The sequence below is a fragment of the Choloepus didactylus genome, chromosome 8 (genome assembly GCF_015220235.1).
Source record: "Choloepus didactylus isolate mChoDid1 chromosome 8, mChoDid1.pri, whole genome shotgun sequence".
Classification (NCBI taxonomy): domain Eukaryota; kingdom Metazoa; phylum Chordata; class Mammalia; order Pilosa; family Megalonychidae; genus Choloepus; species Choloepus didactylus.
In genome coordinates this window covers 137,065,739-137,087,183 of record NC_051314.1, presented here as the reverse complement: position 1 = coordinate 137,087,183, position 21,445 = coordinate 137,065,739, and the positions used below count along the sequence as shown (strand labels likewise).

Genomic DNA, 21,445 nt, shown 5'->3' with positions numbered 1-21,445 from the left:
TAAGAGATGGGAAATTTTCATTAATTATTTCCTCTATTATTGCTTCTGCCCCCTTTCCCTTCTCTTCTCCTTCTGGGACACCAGTGATACGTACATTATTGTACTTTGTTTCATCCTTGAGTTCCCGGAGACGTTGCTCATATTTTTTCATTCTTTTCTCCATCTGCTCCTTTGCGTGTAGGCTTTCAGGTGTTTTGTTCTCCAGTTCCTGAGTGTTTTCTTCTGCCTCTTGAGATCTGCTGTTGTATGTTTCCATTGTGTCTTTCATCTCTTGTGTTGTGCCTTTCATTTCCATAGATTCTGCTAGTAGGTTTTTTGAACTTTTGATTTTTGCCGTATACATGTCCAGTGCTTCCTTTACAGCCTCTATCTCTTTTGCAATATCTTCTCTAAACTTTTTGAATTGATTTAGCATTAGTTGTTTAAATTCCTGTATCTCAGTTGAAGTGTACGTTTGTTCCTTTGACTGGGCCATAACTTTGTTTTTCTTAGTGTAGGTTGTAATTTTCTGTTGTCTAGGCATGGTTTCCTTGGTTATCCAAATCAGGTTTTCCCAGACCAGAACAGATCATTTGTTTTTATGGCTTAATAATATTCCATTGTATGGATGTACCACATTTTGTTTATCCATTCATCTGTTGATGGACAATTGGGTTATTTCTCCTCTTGGCTATTCTGACTAATGCCGCTCTGAACATTGGTGGGCAAGCAGCTGTTTGAGTTTCTGCTTTCAATTCTTTTGGATCTATACCAAGGATTGGAATTGCCTGGTCATATGGTAATTCTATGTTTAAGTTTTTGAGGAACTGTTTTCCACAGTGACTGCCCCATTTTACATTCCCACCAACAATATATGAAGGTTCCTATTTCTCCAGGTCCTCTCCAACACTTTTATTTTCCATTTTTAAAATAATAGCCCTCCTAGTGGGTGTGACATGGCATCTCACTGTGCTTTTGATCTGCATTTCCCTGGTGGCTAATGAGAGTTGGCAATTTTGAATAATAAAAGAAGAAAATGCTCTGTAAGGTGGAGTCCCTAAAATACCACACAGGCTTTCCCAGTGAATAAGCCTTGTTCTGCCCAGGTGCAAGAGGACAGTGTAAAAGGAATTTAACAGAAATCTCTCTGTCTTATATTCCTTGCTTCCCTGGCACTGCTTTTCTCGGGCTTCCTTTCAGTTCAGTTTCAAATACTTAGAGCAGTTAGTACTTGAGGTCCTCAGAGGACACTAAGTGATATTAGGAAGGGCTGCTTTTTTAGGGGCAAATTGCCTTCATTTTATTTTATTTGAATTTTATTTTATTTGAATAAGTAGTGAAGAAAGCTAATTTGTTAAGAAGTCTGGGTAAATACCATTTGCTATTGATTGGTAGAATTGAATTCGAACCCCTTCAGCTATGAATCTGCATTAGTATTCTATGATATTCTTTTCCAGAAGGATTGAAAATGCCAAACATTGATAAGAAAAGTTATCAATAAGAAAATGACATATAATAAGGGATTTATGAAGGTTTTTAACCAAATTTCCTCATCATCTCCATGATCTCAGCTCTACCACTTTTTCTTTTAATGCCCTTCTGATTTGCTTGAATTTTGTCTTCATTCCATCGTCAAAGTGTAGTTGTCTAGTTATTCACGATACTTGTGACTGCCCTGTCTTTAAGAACTTGTCTCACTGGAGACAAGGTGAGCAAGTTACATAAATAAACATAAACAATTTAGCCTCCTTTTCCAAGGGGAAATGAGCAGGCAGTGCTTGTTTGGAAAACCTTTTGTAAAGTCACCAGGTGTTGGCTGCTTTCCCCTGACAGGAGCCAAACCTCAGGCCCAGAGGAAACAGAGACCAGGAAATCCCTCTGTCATTTGACCCACAGGGGTGTGGCTTCCAGCTGATGTCCTTGAGTGTGGTTCTTTGCTCTTAAATCTTTTCACTGTTAGTCATTTTACATAGTAATTGGCTTCCTGTTCCCCATGTGGCGAGTGTGGGAGGAGAATGTTTATCTACGAATGGCATCCATGATCCAGGACAAAACTAAGGAGATATGTTTTGTTCTCTTCACCCCTCATGCTATATGGGAAGTGCTTTGCAAAATGGTAAAACCACAGAGAGGAATATTTAATAGCACTTAGGTGTGTGGATCTTAACCTTATTTAGACCCCTGTGAGAATCTTGTAAAAGCTACAGATCCTTTTTCCAAATATATGTATGTGCACATTTGCATTCATGTAAAATTATGCTTCTAATTTTAGAAGGTCCTTGGATAGCTTACTGATGCCATCATCCATCATAAACAATGTTCTTTATGTAAATATGCTTCAATTCCCTGGTATGAATTCATTATGATGTCTGCCCCCTCCAAATAATGATTATTTGTTTTTACAGGGCTCTTGGTGGTCTAGAGAAATCTGTTATGGCAAAAACATAAGCTGAATGTTATCAGAGAGCATTTGTTCCTCGTAAGTTGCTGTTGTAATAAAGAGAACAAGAAGCTCCTTCTGAAGGGGAAGTGGTTGGGTATTAGTACGTATTGAGCAGCTACTATGAGCCATGCTTGGTATCTTACATGTGTGGTCTCATTTAATCCTTACAATAATTCTATGGCTGTGGAATTATTATTCTAATTTGTCAGTTGTGGAAGTGAGGCCCAGAGATACTGTCAGTCATTGCATTAGAGGGGGGTCTGTTGACCTCTGGAGCCCACTCTCTTTCTTCTGTGTTTTGTGGCTTCCAAAGATAGCACATATCTTGTTGGTCAGAGATACAGGGCTTCAGACGTGAAGAGAGGATCATGGGAGCCTGGATGATTTGAGAAGCCAGGTGGGTCAGCAGGTGGAGAAAGAGAAGTCAGTACATTTCACCAAGGGCTGGGAAGAAGTTGGAAGCTCCTGAGGGCAGTTTTGCACATCCAATGCAGGATCATCCAATTGGTGGTCACCGATTGGAATAACTGGTCACTAGTGCCTGAATTATAACAAGAAGATGACATTAGAAAACTTGGCCTTGCCCACTTCAGATCTGTCACCACAGTTCACTCCACTCCTACCCCTCCCCAAGTGGGCAAGAATGAAACAAAACAAAGAGGAGGAGATGGTACGTGTCTTCTTATTAGGAAAATAGGTCAGTTTCCCTACTCTGATTTGGTCTGCTCCCAGCCTCTTTCCTTTACGCTGGTCGTTATCTATGGACTCGTCTCCAGGCCTGCTGAGGGCCTGTCTAATAAAGCTCATTGTGCTTAGGAAATCTTTTGTGGCGGTCAGCAGTATGAGTCTCAATTCCCAGTAAGGAAAAGTTAAATAATTAGATTTTGCTTTGGGATTTTGGTCATAACTGTGGGGCAGCCTATACTAGCCTTAATAATTATCAGTTATTTTTTCCTCATCTAAGAAAAAAGGGACTTTATTTTCTAGGCATGTTATTTTGGAATTTTCCCTGGTAAACTTTTTTTGATAGGTGGTAGAAGAGTCATTGGATCAAATTGACTCTCTTGTACTTAATAGGTTGAAATCTGCCTCAGGAGCCAGGCTTCTTGGTGAGTATCCAAACTGGGAATCAACCTACTCTTTGGGCCTATAAAATAAGCCCATTGAGATGAATCTCATGAATTTTCATCATGAACTTGCGACCCCTAGAAGAAACCAAAGTAATAATACACTATGCTTTCTCATGCGCTATATCAAAGAGCCTGGTCAAATGAATTATGAAGAGAGGAATTATATTTTCTAATCCCCAATGCTTTCATTCAACCATGAATATGAATTCAGGATAGTTGTAAAGAGTGTTTTCAGGCGAAAGATTTGAAGCAAGAGAAGTGAGGTACATACTGGCAGTATAAAAGGAGTCAAGTGTAATTATTACAGAATCATAACGTTAGAGATAATCTAGAGCTGCCTAATTATATACAACACATGGTATGAACGGTTTTCTATATGTAGGGCACAATAACTCTGTAAGCTAAGGCACATGGCTGTTTTCCACACGTGTGAAACAGAATCAGCTGGAGGATTTATTAAAATACAGATTACTGGGACTCACCTGCCCCCAGGGTTTCTGAGTTAGAATTTCTGGGGTGGGGCCTGAGAATTTGCATTTCCAGCACATTCCCAGGTGGTACCACTGCTGCTTGTCTGGGACCACCCTCTGAGAATAGATCTATAAAACACCCCTCCAGGCTGTGCTTGAACACTTCTAGTGAGGTGAGTTATGATGGCTGCTGTATCGACTGAACATGTTTCTTAGAGCTTATTGATTCTGCACCAAAAAGTACCTCAGAGCAGCTGAAATCACTCTGAATATACCTACTCCTTGTATAAATGTCCACACAAACAGAAATTTATCCTAAGGAGTAACAGACAAGAGTGATTTTGGAAAATATTACATTCCATGCCAGGGAATACTTGTCTAATCTTCTATCCAACATTCAAAAAGTTTGATATTAAAAATTAAAAATCAGGGTCTACATAGAATAAAGCACACACATCTTGGGGGTACAGCTTGACGCATTTTGACGTATGTACATCCCCTTACAACTACTTGCCAGATCAAGGCATAGAATATTTCACAACCCCAAAAGTTTTCTTCCTGCTTTTTCCCAATCAGCACCTCAATCCCCAAAGGTGGCTGCTATTCTGCTCCAATTACCGTGGTTAAGTCATGCTTGCTTTTGAATTTAATGTAATTGGAAGCAGAGAGAAGATGCTCTTTTGTATCTGATGCTTTCCACTAAACATAACCATGAGATTCTACCATGTTGTTTTATGTAGCAGTAGTTCTCTCTTTTATTGCCATGTAGTATGTCAAGGTTGACGTATTCTATAGTTTTTCATTGGCTTCCCTTGCCCTTCTTCTATTTTGTACATATTAGCTAATATGACTGCTCGTCACAGACCAAAAATAGTGCTAAGTCCATTACATCCCTTAATATTTTCAGTAGGGTGAGCCACTATCTATCATTGTCTGTCATTCCTATAACTAATCCATTTTACAGATGATATAACTGAGGCTTCTTAACTTGCCCAAGGTTTCACTACCGGTAAGAGGGAGAGCCAGTATTTGAATGCAGGTGCTTCTGACTCCCAATCCTGAATTCTTAGCTTACATATCATCTTGCCTCTTTCTTGATGCTTTACCAGTAATCATCGATGAGAGACTGATTCCAGAGAATGTGCAGTTTTCTTTTATTTCAAGGACCTTTCCGTTTTTAGCCTTTTCTTCTTCCTTCCAGCTTGTGTTTCTAAAGCATCTTCAACCATGCTGATGAACTGGTCAATGTGCCTTCTTGATATTCCCAACTCCTCTTTCAGATGACCGGATCTGGTGGAAGCACTTATCTTTAACACAGCTGTCTTTCTGCAAGAATTAAACTTCCCCGTTTGCTAGCTCTCTGATCAATCCTCAAATTCCTGCCCTTGACAAGTGCAAAGAATAGAAGAATCTTTCTACCCTGTGGTTCTTGTTAGGGTTACATCTGAATTGTCTCTGAAAAATAATTGTTTGTTCTGTTGAAGGAAACATTTGAACTTCCTTTGACTTTAGTGTCTAATAAGCCCTTAGCAGAAGGAAGTTTATTAAGTACAAATTACTGTGGCCATTTATGCCTCATTTCCTTTTTTTATTCTGCTAACTGGAGATGGTAAATTGCTTGTCAGCCTCTGAGTAAAAAGGTTTAAAATGATAATCAGATGCTTTGCAGGAGTATTAAGACTGACTTTGATTCACTATCTGAATAAAAGCTTCCACATATACTGATAATTAAGAATACTTATTTTTATTTTCATATTCTCTATGATACATGCAGAACTCAAAAATGGGAATTTCTATTGCTAAGTATATAGCCATTATGATGTTTGGATTTATAAAAATGGGTAGTCAGTTGGATAATTCTCTGGATGATGTAATAGGAAACGAAGGTCAGGGGTTAAAACTAAGATGCTCCGTTTAAACTGTCATTCATGAATTTTTCATAAATCATATGTAATCTGTTTATCTTTCAGTAATTCTAATTTATATCCTAAGGCCCGTGGCTGGGAGAATGCTTTGGGAAATGTTTTTTAAAGGGAGATACAAACTTTCTGGACAAACAATATGTAAGGGCAACCATACATATGTGGGAAAGGTTTTTTTTATATGATAATTCTATATGGACAGAAAATAGACTTAGAAATAACTGTTTTGCAACCCTGATGAAATGGTGGATCTAGGTTATTGCAACAGGTTGATGGAAAACTATAATGGGTGATTGGGCTGACAACACGGGCTCCCACTTTCAATCTTACCTGCTCTACAAGTAGACAAGTAGATATTATGGGATGGTTTAGATATTATCCAGAACCACCTAAGAAGAATCCTTACCAAAAACATCAAACCCTAATCGAATTGCACCTCTTGCTCTAAATACCAGAACACAAGGAAACATGGGGTTGAGCAGTGTTTCTCAGCCTTGACTGCACTTTAGAATCATGTGGGGAGTTTTTAACACCCCAGTGCTCAGGCTGTGACCCAGACCAGTGAATTGAGAATATTTTGGCCTGCTCATCAGTCTTTTTATAGCTTCCCCAGATGTTGCAATGTGAGCCGAGTTTGGAGCCACTGGAACAGAGAAACAATTTAAAGGACACCAGGGGGAAACAGTCTTGAAATCCAGAATGTGAGAAGTTCCACAGGACAAATGACCAGGTTTTTATAACAAATATGTAGCATTTGAAATAAGGAGAGGCACTGTTGGAGATTCAGAGGGACTGAAGAGACGTATCACCCAAATATAATGGCAGACCTTGTTTTGAACCTGATTTGAACAAACCACCTATAACAAGACAGGTTTTAGAGAATCGGGGGAATTTAAATACAGATTGTGTACTAGATGATATGAAGGCATTGAGTGTTGATTTTGTTATTTGTGATAATGGTTTTGTGGTTATATGTGTTATAAAAATGTTCTCATAGTTAGAGATAAATATGAAGTATTTATAGGTGAAATATGATATCTGGGATTTGTGTTAAAATGCTCCAGCAAAAAATGGTCAGAGGATAGATGAAACCAAATAAAAAGATTAGCAAAGTGTTGATAATTGTTGAAGTTAGGTGATGGGTACATGGGAGTTTGTTTTGCTCTTTGCTCTGCTTTGTTGTGTTTTAAGAATGTTCATAAGGAAGGGTTAAAAAGGAGGCATGAAGATGAAACTTCCATAATGTATCTCTTTCGTTTGTGATGCATTATCAGTACTAGTCTAAGGCATTCACGTGGAATATGAACCTGAAGTCAAATAGAGTCTAAACCTGTCCGTGCAAAACAATCCTTATTTCCTTTCAGAAAAATAATTCTATATTCAGTTATTAATTGTGTTTATATCTTGTTTGCAGATGATTCTGGCCCTCCTCCCTCTACTGTTATCAACCAAAATGAAACTTTTGCCAAAGTTGTTTTTAAGCCTAGCGTGGTACAACAAGCCAAGATTGCCCAGAATGGCATTTTGGGAGATTTCATCATTAGATATGACGTCAATAGGGAACAGAGCATTGGAGACATCCAGGTAATGGGTTTTCACTCTTACAGCTTCATGTTGATTGCTTGGTTAGTCAAATTCAGAACTAGGGATCCTAATGCTTAACTGAGGGAGAGAGCTTTCTGGTTCTTCAATTTGTTGAAACCTAAAACATGTCTCCAAAGAGACTGATGGTTTTCCCTTGCTGGAGGCAGAGGGTATCTATTTCCTGCTTCAATAACCTGGAGAGCAAATGAAATCAATGATACAATTTCCCCTGCAGTGTTTTAGGTGAAGTTAGAATTTTAGTTGCTTTTCACTTTTAGTTAAAAGAGACTGCTCTGTGGCTCATTTCCCTTTAGGTTTTATTGCTCCAAAGACAGGGTGGGAATATTGAAATGTGGTAATGTGTGTTCAGAATGTTGACGACCTTGTTGTCTCAACCCATAAGAAGACTGGTAAAAAATAGATAATGTGGGAGGCAGGATTCTTAAGTAGCAAGGGCCAAAAGGGGTTGAAAAATAATTAAAATGGAATTAGCAGACATTTTCAAACTTTAAGGAAAGGCTAAATTAGCAATGAGTTTTCTTGGGAGGATCAAGATCATAGATAATTTTGCTCTGGGTTATGGAATCTGACTCTGTTCCATGCTGTCTTTGACTTTTAGATGTTCCATAGACAGTCCATTTTATTTCCTTTTCTTCCCTATTCTGGGTACTACCATTCTTATTTTCCTTTCCCTCCACCAGGTTCTGAATGGCTATTTTGTGCACTACTTTGCCCCTAAAGACCTTCCTCCTTTACCCAAGAATGTGGTATTTGTGCTTGACAGCAGTGCCTCCATGGTAGGAGCCAAACTCCGGCAGGTGAGTGGGTGCCAATTGCCCATGTTTTCCTCTCTCGCTGCAGCCTGGGGCAGTGATCTTTGTGAGCAAAATGGAATTGATGCCAAATATTATTCAGCTTTACCATCCAGCTGTTCCTGCATACTGAGAACATTCCAGAACTGATTCCTATAAGCCATTGACTTAAACTATCCTTTCAGCATGGTGGTTGAAGAGGGCAGAAGGACACACTATGGAAACATCTTTAAGCAAAGGGGACTGGCAGAGTGGATGACGTGGGCAAGACAGGAATGCACTGAGAGGGGCATACAAAATCACCCTTGGTGGTGCAGCGTTTTTGTTCAGTGATGATGCCCTCCAAGACCAGTGAAATAGAATCCTTGCGGCCTCTTGATCTAGCCTTAGGACTAAGAGCTGTGTGGGACATTAACGGGATATCCGATCTATGCTGAGAAATGAAATTATCTTGAAAATACATTTATTTGCATTTTTCTTATGACTCACCAGGAAACGCTATTCCTGATCTTACCCTGGTACGGTAAATATCACAAATTTGCATTTATAATATATTGCCAGTTCACTTAATGGAAAACAGAAGAGGTACTAGTTGCCAGACCGACTATTATCTCTACTTACATCAAAAACTTAGATCTCTCAGCTTTTCTTTCTTTTTTTTTTTTTTTTGCCAAAAATGTTTTTTAATTGGTTAAGTTTTTTTTAAGATTTATTCACACACCATACAGTCATCCAAAATATACAATCAACTGATCACACTACCATCACATAGTTGTTCATTGATCACCCTGATCCATTTTTTTAACAGCTTCCTTGTACCAGAAAAAGTGATAATAAGAATGAAAAAAAAAATAGTGAAAAAAGAACACCCAAATCATTCTCCTTTCCCACCCTATTTCTCAGCTTTTCTTTTTTAATCCGATATCTACTTATATCAGTTAATAATGTGTGTGTGTGTGTGTGTGTGTGTGTGTGGTTTAATGAGTCAAACAGTATCTAAAAACTTATAAGGGCCCAATAGTCCCACCAATTTCCATAACCAGTTCCTATCCCACATGCATTCAAACCTGATCCTAACTGATAAATGATAGCAAATGTTCTCACTCAGTCTACTTTTTGAAAATGGTTTCTTTGGCTGTTTCTATTTTAAATATCATGTAGTACAATCTGTCTAGCTTTTCTTCATGGCATTTGGGTTTTCTCCACCCTAAAATAGCAAAAATATATGCCAAGATGTGATGTGAGGATAAGGGTGAACGATTTTCTTTCAGAGTCTAGCTATATATGATTTCTAACACAGGGGGAAGAGAACCTCACCCCGTAAACCAGCTTCTTTAGTTCTCTACCAGCACATCTTTGTACAGAGGTCAGTCTGGCAATTTCTCCATTTTTATTGCTTTTCCTTCTTTCCTGCATCTCTGACCTTCCATCTGGGATTACTTTTCTTTTGCCTCGAGCACTGTTAGCATCCTTTTTTTAAAAAAAAAAAAAAAATGAGTCTTCTAGTGAAGAATTTTCAAAGTTTTTGTTTGTCTGAAAATGATTTATTTCACTTTCATTCTTTAAGAATAGTTTTACTGGTTGGCCGTTATCCACCCCCTCACCCCCGCAGTATATTAAGCATACATTTCACAGTCTTCTGGCTCCATTTGTTGCAGTGGAAAAGTCAATAGAATTTTAACTGCTGTTCCTCTGAAGGTAATTTTTTATTGCTTTTAAGATTTTCCTGTCTTTAGTTTTCTGTAGTTTTAATATGATGGTTCTAGGTTTGGATTTCTTTTTATTTGTTCTGCTTGAGGTCCTACTAGGGCTTCATGAATTTATGGATTAATGGAAAATTCCTTAGCTGTTATCACTGAAATTGCTTCTGCTAACTTTTCCTTCTGGGATTCCCGTGTTAGATCTTTTCTTCATTTCCTCTATGTCTCCTATTCTCATTTCCATATATTCCAACTTTTGCCTTTCCATGATTCATTCCACACCGATCTTCCAGTTCAGAAATTCTCTTTTCAGGTATATCTAATCTGCTTAGACTCATACATTGAGTTATTTCAGATATTGTATTTTTTTTAGTTCTGGAATTTCTGTTTGGTTCCTTGTCAATGTCACTTTTTCTATGTCATTTTTTAGAACTTCCTGTTATTTTACAAAGTTTATAATAATATATTTTTAATTTTCTCAAGCACTGTAAACACAGTTGTTTTAAAGTCTGTCTTTGGAAATTCCAAGCATAGAGATCCTATGGGACTGGCTTTCTCATTTCTTGTCTTTTCTCCTTGTATGAATAATTATCTTTGGTTGTATGGTAGACATTGTGATTGAAAAAAATCTTATGTTATTAAACACTCTTTAAAAACTTGATTTTAATGGCTCCAGAGCAGCACTATCCAATAGAACTTTCTATGAGAATGGAAATGCTCTTCTCTGCACCATCCAATGCAGCAGCCACTAGTCGCATTTGGTTATTGAGCAGTTGAAATGTGGCTAATGCAACTGAGGAACTGAATTTTTAATTTTATTTAATTTTAATTAATTTAAACTTAAATAGCCACTTGTAACTACTAGTTATCATATAGGACTTGGCAGCCATAAAGTACTTACTCCCCACTCATGAGAAACTTAAGTTATTTCCATTTTTCTTTATTACAAAAAACATTGGGATGCCTTTCTTCATGTAGAAATCATTGACCACAAGGCCAAACATTTTCCTAAGATAAATTCTTAGAAGTAGAATTATTGGATCAAAGAATACCAACTAATCTTTGGTTTTGAATACACATTCCAAAAACATTTTCAAGAAAGACTGTACCAAATTATAACATTTAAAACTGTTACTAAGGTAAGAATTTCAAGTGGGTTAAGCCATTAAAAGTAATCAATGAACCACATCCCAAAATATGTAAGAACATATGAATGCATATTTAACTAGTTGTGACGTGAGTAAAGACTTTCTATGAGTATAAACAATGAAAGTAATTGCAAAGGAAAAGATCAATAACTTTAGCTACATAAAAGTTTTTAAACTTTCGTTGTAAATAAAAACACAAAAATAAACAAAAATGGAAAACTCTGTGCAAAACAAAAAGGTGGAGTTTATCTTTAATACATGAAGGGCTGTTCCAAATCAATAAAATGTAATCCTGTAACAGAAGATGGACAAAGGATGTGAAACAATTTACAAAGAAAATAAAAACAAAAAGGTTTAATAAGATTATCAAACATACTAGTAATTTTAAAAATGCAAATTAAAAGAAATGCCACTTTTATCTTCATATTTTAAACCTTAGAATCATGTAAATTGTTTATGACAATGAATTTCTATGGTATGCATTTGTAGAACTCAAACAAAATTATATATTTAAATTACTTCGTAATAAGTATGAAGAAGCACCGAAGTGGTAAAATGTACTATCGGTTCTATTGCATCTGCATTCAAAGGCCGTTAGTCACCCAAAAGCTACAGCAGCTTGAAGGACCTTTGTCTTCAGCTGCTTGAGTCTCTTCAGGGTTTAACCTCAAACCCAGTCCATCCCAAGGCACAAGGATCTTCTTTCACTTTTGACAGGAGAACTATCAAGTATCTTCTTACTCTAATAACTCCCAGAAAAATAAATCCTGCTCCAAATTGTGCAGAGAGAACGCATCAACTAAATCAGGGTCTCCTAAACTTAACTTCCATCATAAAATCATTCGGGGACTTCTTAAAAATATAAAATTCTGGATTCACCTTTTATTAGCATGGGGCATTTTCAATATGGTAGGCTTGATGCTAGAGGAAATTCATGCATTATTTAATAGGAGGATATTTAATCCTTAGAAAAATTTGGTCCTTACCCCCCTTTACTGATGGAGAAGCTGAGGTTTTGCAAAGGTTGGTAACTCAGTTAGCAAATGGCAGGGCCAGGCTTCGAACCCAGGTCTGATCCTGAAGCCCGTCAATCAAATAGAGTGTTGTGGTGCCTCCGTGCGGGTAATGGTGTGGTGTGGCCGTACCGTCGTGTACAAATGATGGGAGGGCAGATGGATACAAGGCCAGTGCAGTTTTATACTTCAAGACCCAGTGGAGAAGGCTGCATTTCAGAAGACAGGGATTTCCTTGAGATGTGCAAGAGCACGTAATGACAGATGTCACGCCATTTGTTAATTTCTCCTCTTCCTTCATTCCTGGATGGTAAAATCCCATTCCTTGCTAGTCACTGAAAGCTTGGCCTGCGTGTTGCTGGCTTATAAGCTCCAGCATGGCCTCCTTCCAGGAGAACTACCCTAGATCAGCCAAACATTGTCAGATGCCTCTGAGCAATTTCCACTGCCCAGCGCTGCCTTGAGTGGTTTTGAAAACTGCCGACTGTTTCAGCAGCTTTCAGCTCCTCTCAGGCCACAACCCTGGGGGAGAAGCTTAGCTGGCCCCTTCCGGAGTCTCCTATAAAATGTCACGTCCACAGGTGAAGAAGACAGTTACGCCCAAGCATAGAACTTTCATATTGGATCCACAGAGTTGGCACCCTCAGACATTTGTCATAGGTCTGCTTGTCTCTATTAGGAATCATTTACTTCAGTTCTGGATAATCTTGGCTCTTGTCATCTTTAAAGGGCCTGGAATACTTCACTGCACTTAACACAATGGAGGGCGTATAGTTGGTGTTTTATAATTGCTTGAACAAATGATTGCTTAGGAATCGTAAAGATCACTCAACCCTGAGATATATCCCAGCAAGGGAGGGAAGGCTCCTGGATCCAGGGTTGCTTGAAGCTGTACACATCTGGCATTTTCTGGTCCTTGTCCTAAACACAGCAGGAATGTGAGTTTCGCTGCCAGGACTTAGCCAGCTCGGGAACAGCTACAGAATCTCCTGCAGTTGCTGGCAACCTGGCGTGGCTCAGTTTTCTCTCCCACATGCATCTGCAAGTTCATGTCTTGAGGGATCGCTTTGGTGCTGGGTCAGGCAAGATTTCTGCCTCTCAGTCTAAGCTACTAAAATGTCTCACTGAGAAGAGCAACAAAAGGGAAAAATAAAATTGCAATTTGGATAGAGCTTTTCTTTTTTCCTTAGTTGTTAGTTTTATAATTAAAGCATTGGCACTAGCAAATACGTATGCCCTGGGAAAGACTGAAGATAATGTGCAGTCTATTAAATACTTTTTTCCTTGACCAATGCCCACACTTTCTTCTTTTCCTTTCCCTAACTGTGAAGTTAGATCTACTGCTTTTGTCATATTAAGGAGTTTGGCTAAGGGACCCTCCTTGGCAAGCAAGCAGTGACTGATGTGTCATTGAGCAGATGTTTTTCATCCTCATTCCCATTATCTGTGTCATTCTATACCCATGCCAAGTTGATTTCCCATATAGTTTTGGAAGGTTGGCTTCCTTCCTCCATTTACGGTAGTCAACGATGGTAAAGAACCAGCATAATATTTCTGGTCTGAAATTCTGAAATTAAAATGAGGGGTAGTGGGAACTGCTGGGTCAGAGGGCTTCACTCACTGCTTTACTTTATCCTCCAGGACATCATTGTCTGTGCCACTATCCAAAATTGGGCTCCCAAGAGTCATTTGGATATTTTATATGTAACCTGAGAGGCTGATTGTCTGTAAGCTCCATGGGCTTGGGGACTGTTTTGGTTTTGATCATTTTCATATATATTCCCAGCTTCTGGCACAGTACCCAACCCAATAAGTAACAATCTTTTGTTGAAAGACATACCAGAACATCAACATTAAATGCAGCCAGCATTTTTTAAGGCACAGTGGCTACCATTTGTGATCAGTACACGCCAAGAACACGCCAAGTGTTATACATACAATTTTCATTTACTCTTTCAGGAATCCAATGAAGTAGACATGACACCCCCATTTTATAAATGAGAAAGCAGTGGGCTGGAAGGTGATGTGTGATGTGAGAGTGGTGAAACACATGAAGATATAAGTAGAAGAGTTAAGGTGCAAACCCAGGTCTACCTCACTCTAAAGCCTCCACTCGTCACCATAACGTTAGAGCCCCTCTCAGGCGTTCAGGCTCCTCCTGTTCCCGTGCCAGGTGGTGTGATGTGGGGGGCTGCCCGCTTCCAGTGAGTCTACACAGGTGTCCCCTGCCATAGGAGGCTTCAACCAGCAGCTCGATGTTGGGAAAAATCAGCAGAGCCATTGTGCGCTGGTCCATAAGAATAAACTAGTAGTATGTTATTATTTAAGGATGTGCCTGGCATGTAAAGGGATGCAGGCTTCTTTCTCTTTTATGATTTGGATTGGACAGGCTGAATATAAGCGTGGGGTTGGCAGAGGTGCAGAGAGAGAAGGAGGCGGGCTTGGAGGTCCAGTGATGTCTAGTGGTGCATGACATTCTAGCCATCCTCTTCAAGAACACCTGGACCTCCCACATTTTGAAAGGGAAGATTCTGGAAAGACACTAGGAAATGGACAAAGTAGCTCTTAAGTGATGAGGATCAAAGGAGACAGTTGGAGGCTCACTGGGCTGCCTGGAAAAATGCCAGGCAGGGCAGAAGGCTGGAAGGACCAGATGAGATCACGCCCAAAGTATTGGGAGGGTCTCTGAATTATGTAGACAGTAAGTGGCTGTCTTTAAAAAAAATTGACTATATACTCCTATCCAGGTCACAGGTCTTGTAAGCATCTGAAAGCATGACCCCAGCAAATTAAAGAAGAGCTCGGCTGCTCCCTTTCTGTTTTCCCAGTTTTGTATTCTTCAGTCTAGAACAGGGGTCAGCAAATTTTTTTTTCTGTAAAGAGACAAATAATAAATATCTTCAGCTTTGCAGACTGGATGGTCTCTGTTGTAACAAATCAACTCAATTCTGCTGTTGTAGCACAAAAGCAGCTATTGACAATACGTAAAGAAACGGATGTGGCTGTGTTCCAATAAAACTTTATTTATACAAACGAGCAGCAGGCTGGGTTTGGCCCTGGGCCCTCATTGGCTGACCCCTGGTCTAGAGCAATGACTAATTGGCCTGTGTCTAGGGGTCATTTCAGCTGAGAGTATTTATGCTCATCTTCTAAACTGCTCTTGGCAAAATATCACCACCAGCAGATCCATGTTTCGGAACTATGGGGCAAAATAGAGATTTGGGACTTGAGACTGTTAACAGAAGACAGTGGGGAAAACTGGTGTTTCTTGGACTCCGACTCAGAATATGAGGTAGTAAATGGCAGACAGAAAGCAAAATATTTTTCCCCTAGGCTGCCAGTGAAAACTCAGATATTTAGTTTCAAGAAGGAAAAAAATCACTCCCCAACAGTGAAAATATACACATTTTTGGAATAAATTGGAGACACTGATTAAAAATTTTTTTTTGTTCAGGCATTTAAGATTTATGCAAAGGAGCGCATGTCTAAAAAATTTGGAGGATCTTTGAATGTGTGGCTATCTTATGAAGAAAAAATTAACAATACCGAGCTTTTAGCACTCCTGCGTTACCCATTGTGGTCGCAGGCCTTGTGGAGAGCATCTGAAAGCAGGACCCATTAAATAACAGAAAAGCCTCACTGCCCCCTTTCTGGTTTCCTACTTTTGCACTTTAGTCTTGAGTAAGGGTTAGCAAATTTTTTCTGTAAAGGGTTGGATGGGGCTTAAAGGAAACTATTGCTGTAAGTAGCAATGAGATAAACACTATAAGTTAAAGAAACTTAAATAAGATAGCAAATGTGGATGTGTTTATCGGAGTGTCAGAGAACTTTGTTATTCCTGGGATAACCTACCTTTGGTCAGCCGATTGAAATTGTAACTGAGCAAGATTCCCAGGAGCTACCCATGCCGGTTGTTTCCCCTTTCTTGTTTGTGATACCCAACTCCCCCTCAGGTTTCCCTCTTGGCCTTGGCACGGGACTTCATATTCTCCAAGAATGAAACAAACATTGATTTTATGCTGTGGGAGAGGTGCTGGGTGTAGGGGATATTAAGATAAATAAGATAGAGCCTTTCCTCTCAAGAAGCCCAGATGAGAAGAGGAAGTCATGTAAAAATTATAGGCAAAGTGCTACATAGAGTGGAGCTATATGTAAGCTATATATACAGTTCAGTCTTTGCACAAAGGAGGTGTTGTTTTCTTTAAGGGTGGAGTGGGACATAATGAATGCTGAATTTTCAGAGAAGGAGATAATTGAATGAGACTCTGCCAGCATGAGGTGGGTCTAAGCTTCACAGAATTGCCCACTACAGCTGCAGCTAAACTGAGAGGTGGGCTGTAGCTGTTTACACCAGCCTAAGGAGTACAGAATATATTTGGTGGCTGATGGGGGTTAAGCAGAAGGAGGTATGTGATTAAAATGGTGCTTCAGGAATTTTGTGGGTAGGACAAATAGGAACCAGAAACAATGAGAGACAGAGAGCCTGGCTGGAATATTGACAGATATATGCTCCACAAAAGGGAGTGAGCCGGTGTGTTGACTGGGGATAAGGGAGAAGGGAGAATTAAGGGGCTGTTAAGGAAAAACCAATGACTTGGCAATTAACTGGATATAGAGGAGCAAGAGAGTAGACAGAAAGACTCTTAAGATTTTGGAACTGTGGATAGAAGTACGGAATTCTAGATGAAAAGCTGATCTGAGAGAAAAAAATACTATATTTTGGGTTTTCAGTAAATTAAGTTCGAAATGACAGTGAGAAGATAAGGATGTCCAGAAGGTAGTGTATATCATTTGGAGAGTGATGCACGTAGAAAGCTTGGGAGGGGAAGTCACGTCTGTAGATGTGAACTAGAGAAACAGCTAAACAGAAGCAATAGCTGAAGAATGCATGATATTCATTCCAGGAAGGGGTCTAGAGAGAGAAAGAGCAGAGGGCCAAGGATGGAGCTGTGGGCACTGCAAATTCAGGAGGAGATGGGGCGGAGTGGTGTGCATGTAATAAATGATTCTAGAATCAATGGAGAGAAATTTCATTGACAGGGATTCAATTCAACAAAAAAAGCCCCTTCTAGAAATGCAAGTGCTGCCCAGCAGTGGACAGTCTGCCTTGGGCGATGGTATTCCCTGTCAGTGGAGGTGTTCGTGAAAATTTGGGTGGTCACTTGCCAGGCCTCCAGAGGCAATTCCTGTGTCTTTCCCAGAGGCTGGAGCACAAGGCCCAGTGCTGGGGTAAAGTGGGAAGAATAATAAGGCAGAGGCTGATGCTGGGTTTTTAAGTAGGGTTTTTAAGGAGTAAGTCTGTATCTTCAAGAGAGAGGCAGGGATGACAGAGGCAAACTCCCAGACAGGTTCTCAGCACAGCTGTGATTAGGATTTTGTTTGGCAAACTCTTCTTTTGTCTGGTGCTGGCAAATGAATGTCCGTGAGAATGAAACTGTGCCCCCCCTTGACAGACACTTGGAGTTTGGCATTCTGGGTCTCCAAGAACCTCCTCGGGCAGGCCCCTGTCTCTTGGGGTGAAAGGAGTGGAAGCTCTCACTGTCACTCTTTTAGACAGTATCTTTTTTCAGTTCTCTGAAACTTCCAACTTTTGCTTGATGTTTGTGGTCACTGTGCAAGTTGCAGCAATTTGACAAATGACATCAATTGCTAATCCTGCAAGAGTGGCTAGAAAAATGGGTTAGTAAGATTTGTGGGGATGAGGATAAGTTCAAAATATTAATAATAAAAAAAACAACAGTTAAAAACTTCCCGCACTAGCAGCAAAAAACGGTAGATTTAGTGGCGTCACAGTCTGTTGGAAAGGTGATTGTGTTGTGAATGACCTTTTGCTTTAACTGAATAGAAATCTTTTCTAGCACACATAGGTGTGTGGTCCATACACGTGTTAAACAAGGTGGCATTGGGATGATGACAGCTATTGTGATCAATTATTGGCCGATATGATCTTTTTGTTATTATTTTTAATGCAATTTTATTGAGATATATTCACACAGCATAGAAACCATCCAAAGCATGCAATCACTAGCTCACAGTGTCATCACATGGTTGTGCATGCATATAGTCCCATGATCAAATTTAGAAACTTTTCATTACTCCAGAAAAGAAATAAAATAAGAAAATCCCAATTTTCCCATACCCCTTATCCCCCACCCCCCCATTATTGACCTGTAATATTGGTGTGGTACATTTATTACTGTTGATGAAAGAGTATTAAAATATTACCATTAACTCTGGTCCATAGTTTGCAATAGGAACATTTTTTCCCTTATACCCTTCTGTTATTAAATCTTTATAATAGTGTTGCACATCTGCTTTAGTTCAATGTGATCTTTGAAAAGATTTATATTATTTATGTTACTTCATGACTCTTTCACAATTACCATTTCACTTAAGTGGCAGTTTCCACTGTGGCTGGCTGGATTCCAAGTGTGAAAAGATGAATTCTAAGAGTGGAATGTTGGCTAATATGGTTATCGTTGAAGAAAGCACTCAAGCATTAAGGATAGCTCAATCAAAATTTTACTTTCTTGGCCCAGATAAGGTTATCTGGAATCATCCATTATTTCCTACTTGAATTTGGACAGAAATCATTTTGCGCAGGCTTCTCTGTAAAACAAAAAAAGCAATATTGTAAGGGGAGCTGAAGGAGTTGGCCAGCTCTGGGCATGAAGCAAAGGAAAAATAGACTACAGTCTTCTAAGAGAAGTGGCTTCCAAAGCATGGTCCCCAGCAGGCAGCACCCCATCATCTGGGATGAAACACAGATTCTCAAGACCCACCCAGACCTACAGAATCAGAACTCGGGGGATGGGGCCCTGCAGGTCAGTCTGATGAATGCAAAGTTTGAGAGCCATTGTTTTAGAGGAAAGAGGACAAAGCTCAGGAACTTGGAAACTGCAGAAAAACTATAGACCTCTGTGATCAAACTCCTGATGATATGTTCCTGATAAAGGCCAAAGGTGAACAAGGTGCAATCCAAGAGGAAAGATTGGTCTTGTTTCTGGTTTGCTGCAGCCTGAGTACTGAGAGATAATCAGAAGAGAGTCAGGATAGTTTGGACTTAAAGAAAATACCTAGAAGGAAAAAGAACCAGGAGGTGGTCAGAGATAGTAGAACCGTTCATATCCCTCCACCCAGATTGCAGAGACATTCAGCACTTCTGGAACCTCAGCCAATGTATAACCTTTATTAGAGGGCACAGTTTTGCTCTGCTGTCTTTTTGCTTTCCCTCCTCAGGTAGCTGAGCTGGTCAATGTAGGAAGAGAGGTAAGGTTTCAATGAGCCCTCCTTTTGCATATGTCTAAACAACTCCTCTGGCCTGGCTAGAGCTCCAGAACCCAAAGAGATAGAGTGCAAATAAGGAACTCAGGAAAAATGTATTAACCAAAGGCTCCCTCCCCAAGCCCCAACAATTAAGTCCATGTCTTCCCTCTTGCAACAAAAGTCTCCTTTTCTAATCTCATGGTGACTTTAAGAGTATAGGCAAATGGAAGGAGACTTAGGGATATCGTCACTCTCCTTGCCTTATAGTGGAGGGTGACTCTACTTCATCTAAATATTTCTTCACATACATAATCTACATTTGTGATTCTGCTTATTTCTTATACAGTTTTCTGCTATTTTGCATTTCAGCATGGGTTTTTCACAGCCTCCCCATATCTTTCTGTGTTTTGTGTCCTTGACATTTGTCAAAGCACATCCCTGAGAGTTTTCAGAGAGTGGGATAAGATGGATTGAAGCCAGGGAAGCAGGAATCATGAGAACTCATACTTAAAGGCAAGTTAAAGGGGCCAAAGGGCAGTCAGAGAGTCAGACAGTAAAATAATCCTTAGAGTGAAACTGGCAGGACTCCAGAATCCAAACATGCAGAGGGCTGATATAAGCTTCAGAATTTAGACCAGGCATTGGGGACCAAAATTCAATCATTTTAGTCAGTAGCAGCATCAGAACAATAGACAAAGAACACCAATTACAGAGGAAAGCCACAAACTGAGGTGAACTGCTCTTGCTTGACTCTTCTTATTTACTTCCTGTTAAAACGGGAAGCCGTACCTGAGGTGACCTCATGGAGCCAACACAAAGAGGTGATAAGGCGATATTCAGTTAAACTTTTGGGATTGACAGTGAAGGTAAATCCTGGTAAGTTACTAGCCTTCCACATGAAGAGAAGTAAAAAAAAAAAAAAACCAAAAAAAAATTTATTTTAAGCCTTGAGTGACTTACACATCAAGTATGAAAAAATGGATATGCCTAATGTCAAAGAATTAAAGAAATATTATGGGCAAAGTATTGTGAGCTTTTTAGAAAAATGTTGTATAAAGATACTCTTAGGTAAATGTTTGAAACATTTGTCACGGCAAAGTCAAAACATTATATGACTAAGCTTGACATTAGCCAGAGGATTAAGATGAAAGATAGCTTGCTTCTTAAGTTACAATAATGTTATCAAACACAAGGACTTGTGAAATTTATGTTTGCATTGCAAAAAATGTTGTAAACCTATTCAGACTTTCTCTTTTTTAGTTAAGGCTGAATTTAGCCAAAATTTAGTCTTTAACATAATCATTCTGTTTTAGTACCAGCCCTGACATAATACTTATATTTAGATCTGAACCTTCACCAAAAGGGTGTTTTTATCTTGCTATGAAGAAATAACAGTTTTACATATTTGATTGCTTAAACATATATGTAAATAGATACTAGAATCAGAGTTGCAGCATTGCCTAGCACAAGTAAGGCCTTGAAAAAGCATTTGAAATAAGAATTCAAGCATTAAATGAAATTACAATAGCTCAAAATAGTATTATTCTTAAATAGGGTAACACTATGATTTTTTTCAATATAATATGTTTTTCATAATATGAACACTTAAATGTAGAGACCAAAGAAACAGTGTTTTCTACATTTACTTCTAGGTGAAATTTCAAGTTGCTATTTAGCAGTCACTAAACAGTTTTAAAATATTGGAAGTGATGACTTCTATTTCAAATTTTCTATTTATATAAAGAAAGCTTATTTGTTTCTGGTGTTTTTCCAAAAAGAACATGCTGGCTAGTGGAAAAATAGTTTTAGCTCCTTTCAACAAGATTCCTCAGGTTTGATGGAGATACTGTTTTGGGATACTTTATGTTTCTTATATTATAGTTTTGACTTACATTGTATAATCTGATTCCTTTCAGAGGACATTGATGGCAGAGGGGTGACAAGAGGGACGGACACATTGCTCTATCATTAATTTCCT

The 21,445-nt window shown here is 39.1% G+C and overlaps 1 protein-coding gene across 1 annotated transcript in view; it reads left to right on the top strand.

The window, feature by feature from the left end:
• The window catches only part of ITIH5 (inter-alpha-trypsin inhibitor heavy chain 5), a 102,997-nt gene that overhangs the window by 44,013 nt on the left and 37,539 nt on the right, over positions 1-21,445 (top strand). The window contains exons 6-7 of the mRNA XM_037846490.1: positions 7,359-7,528; positions 8,230-8,346. Of these exons, the coding sequence (XP_037702418.1) occupies positions 7,359-7,528; positions 8,230-8,346 (287 nt within the window). The remainder of the gene's footprint in view (positions 1-7,358; positions 7,529-8,229; positions 8,347-21,445) is intronic.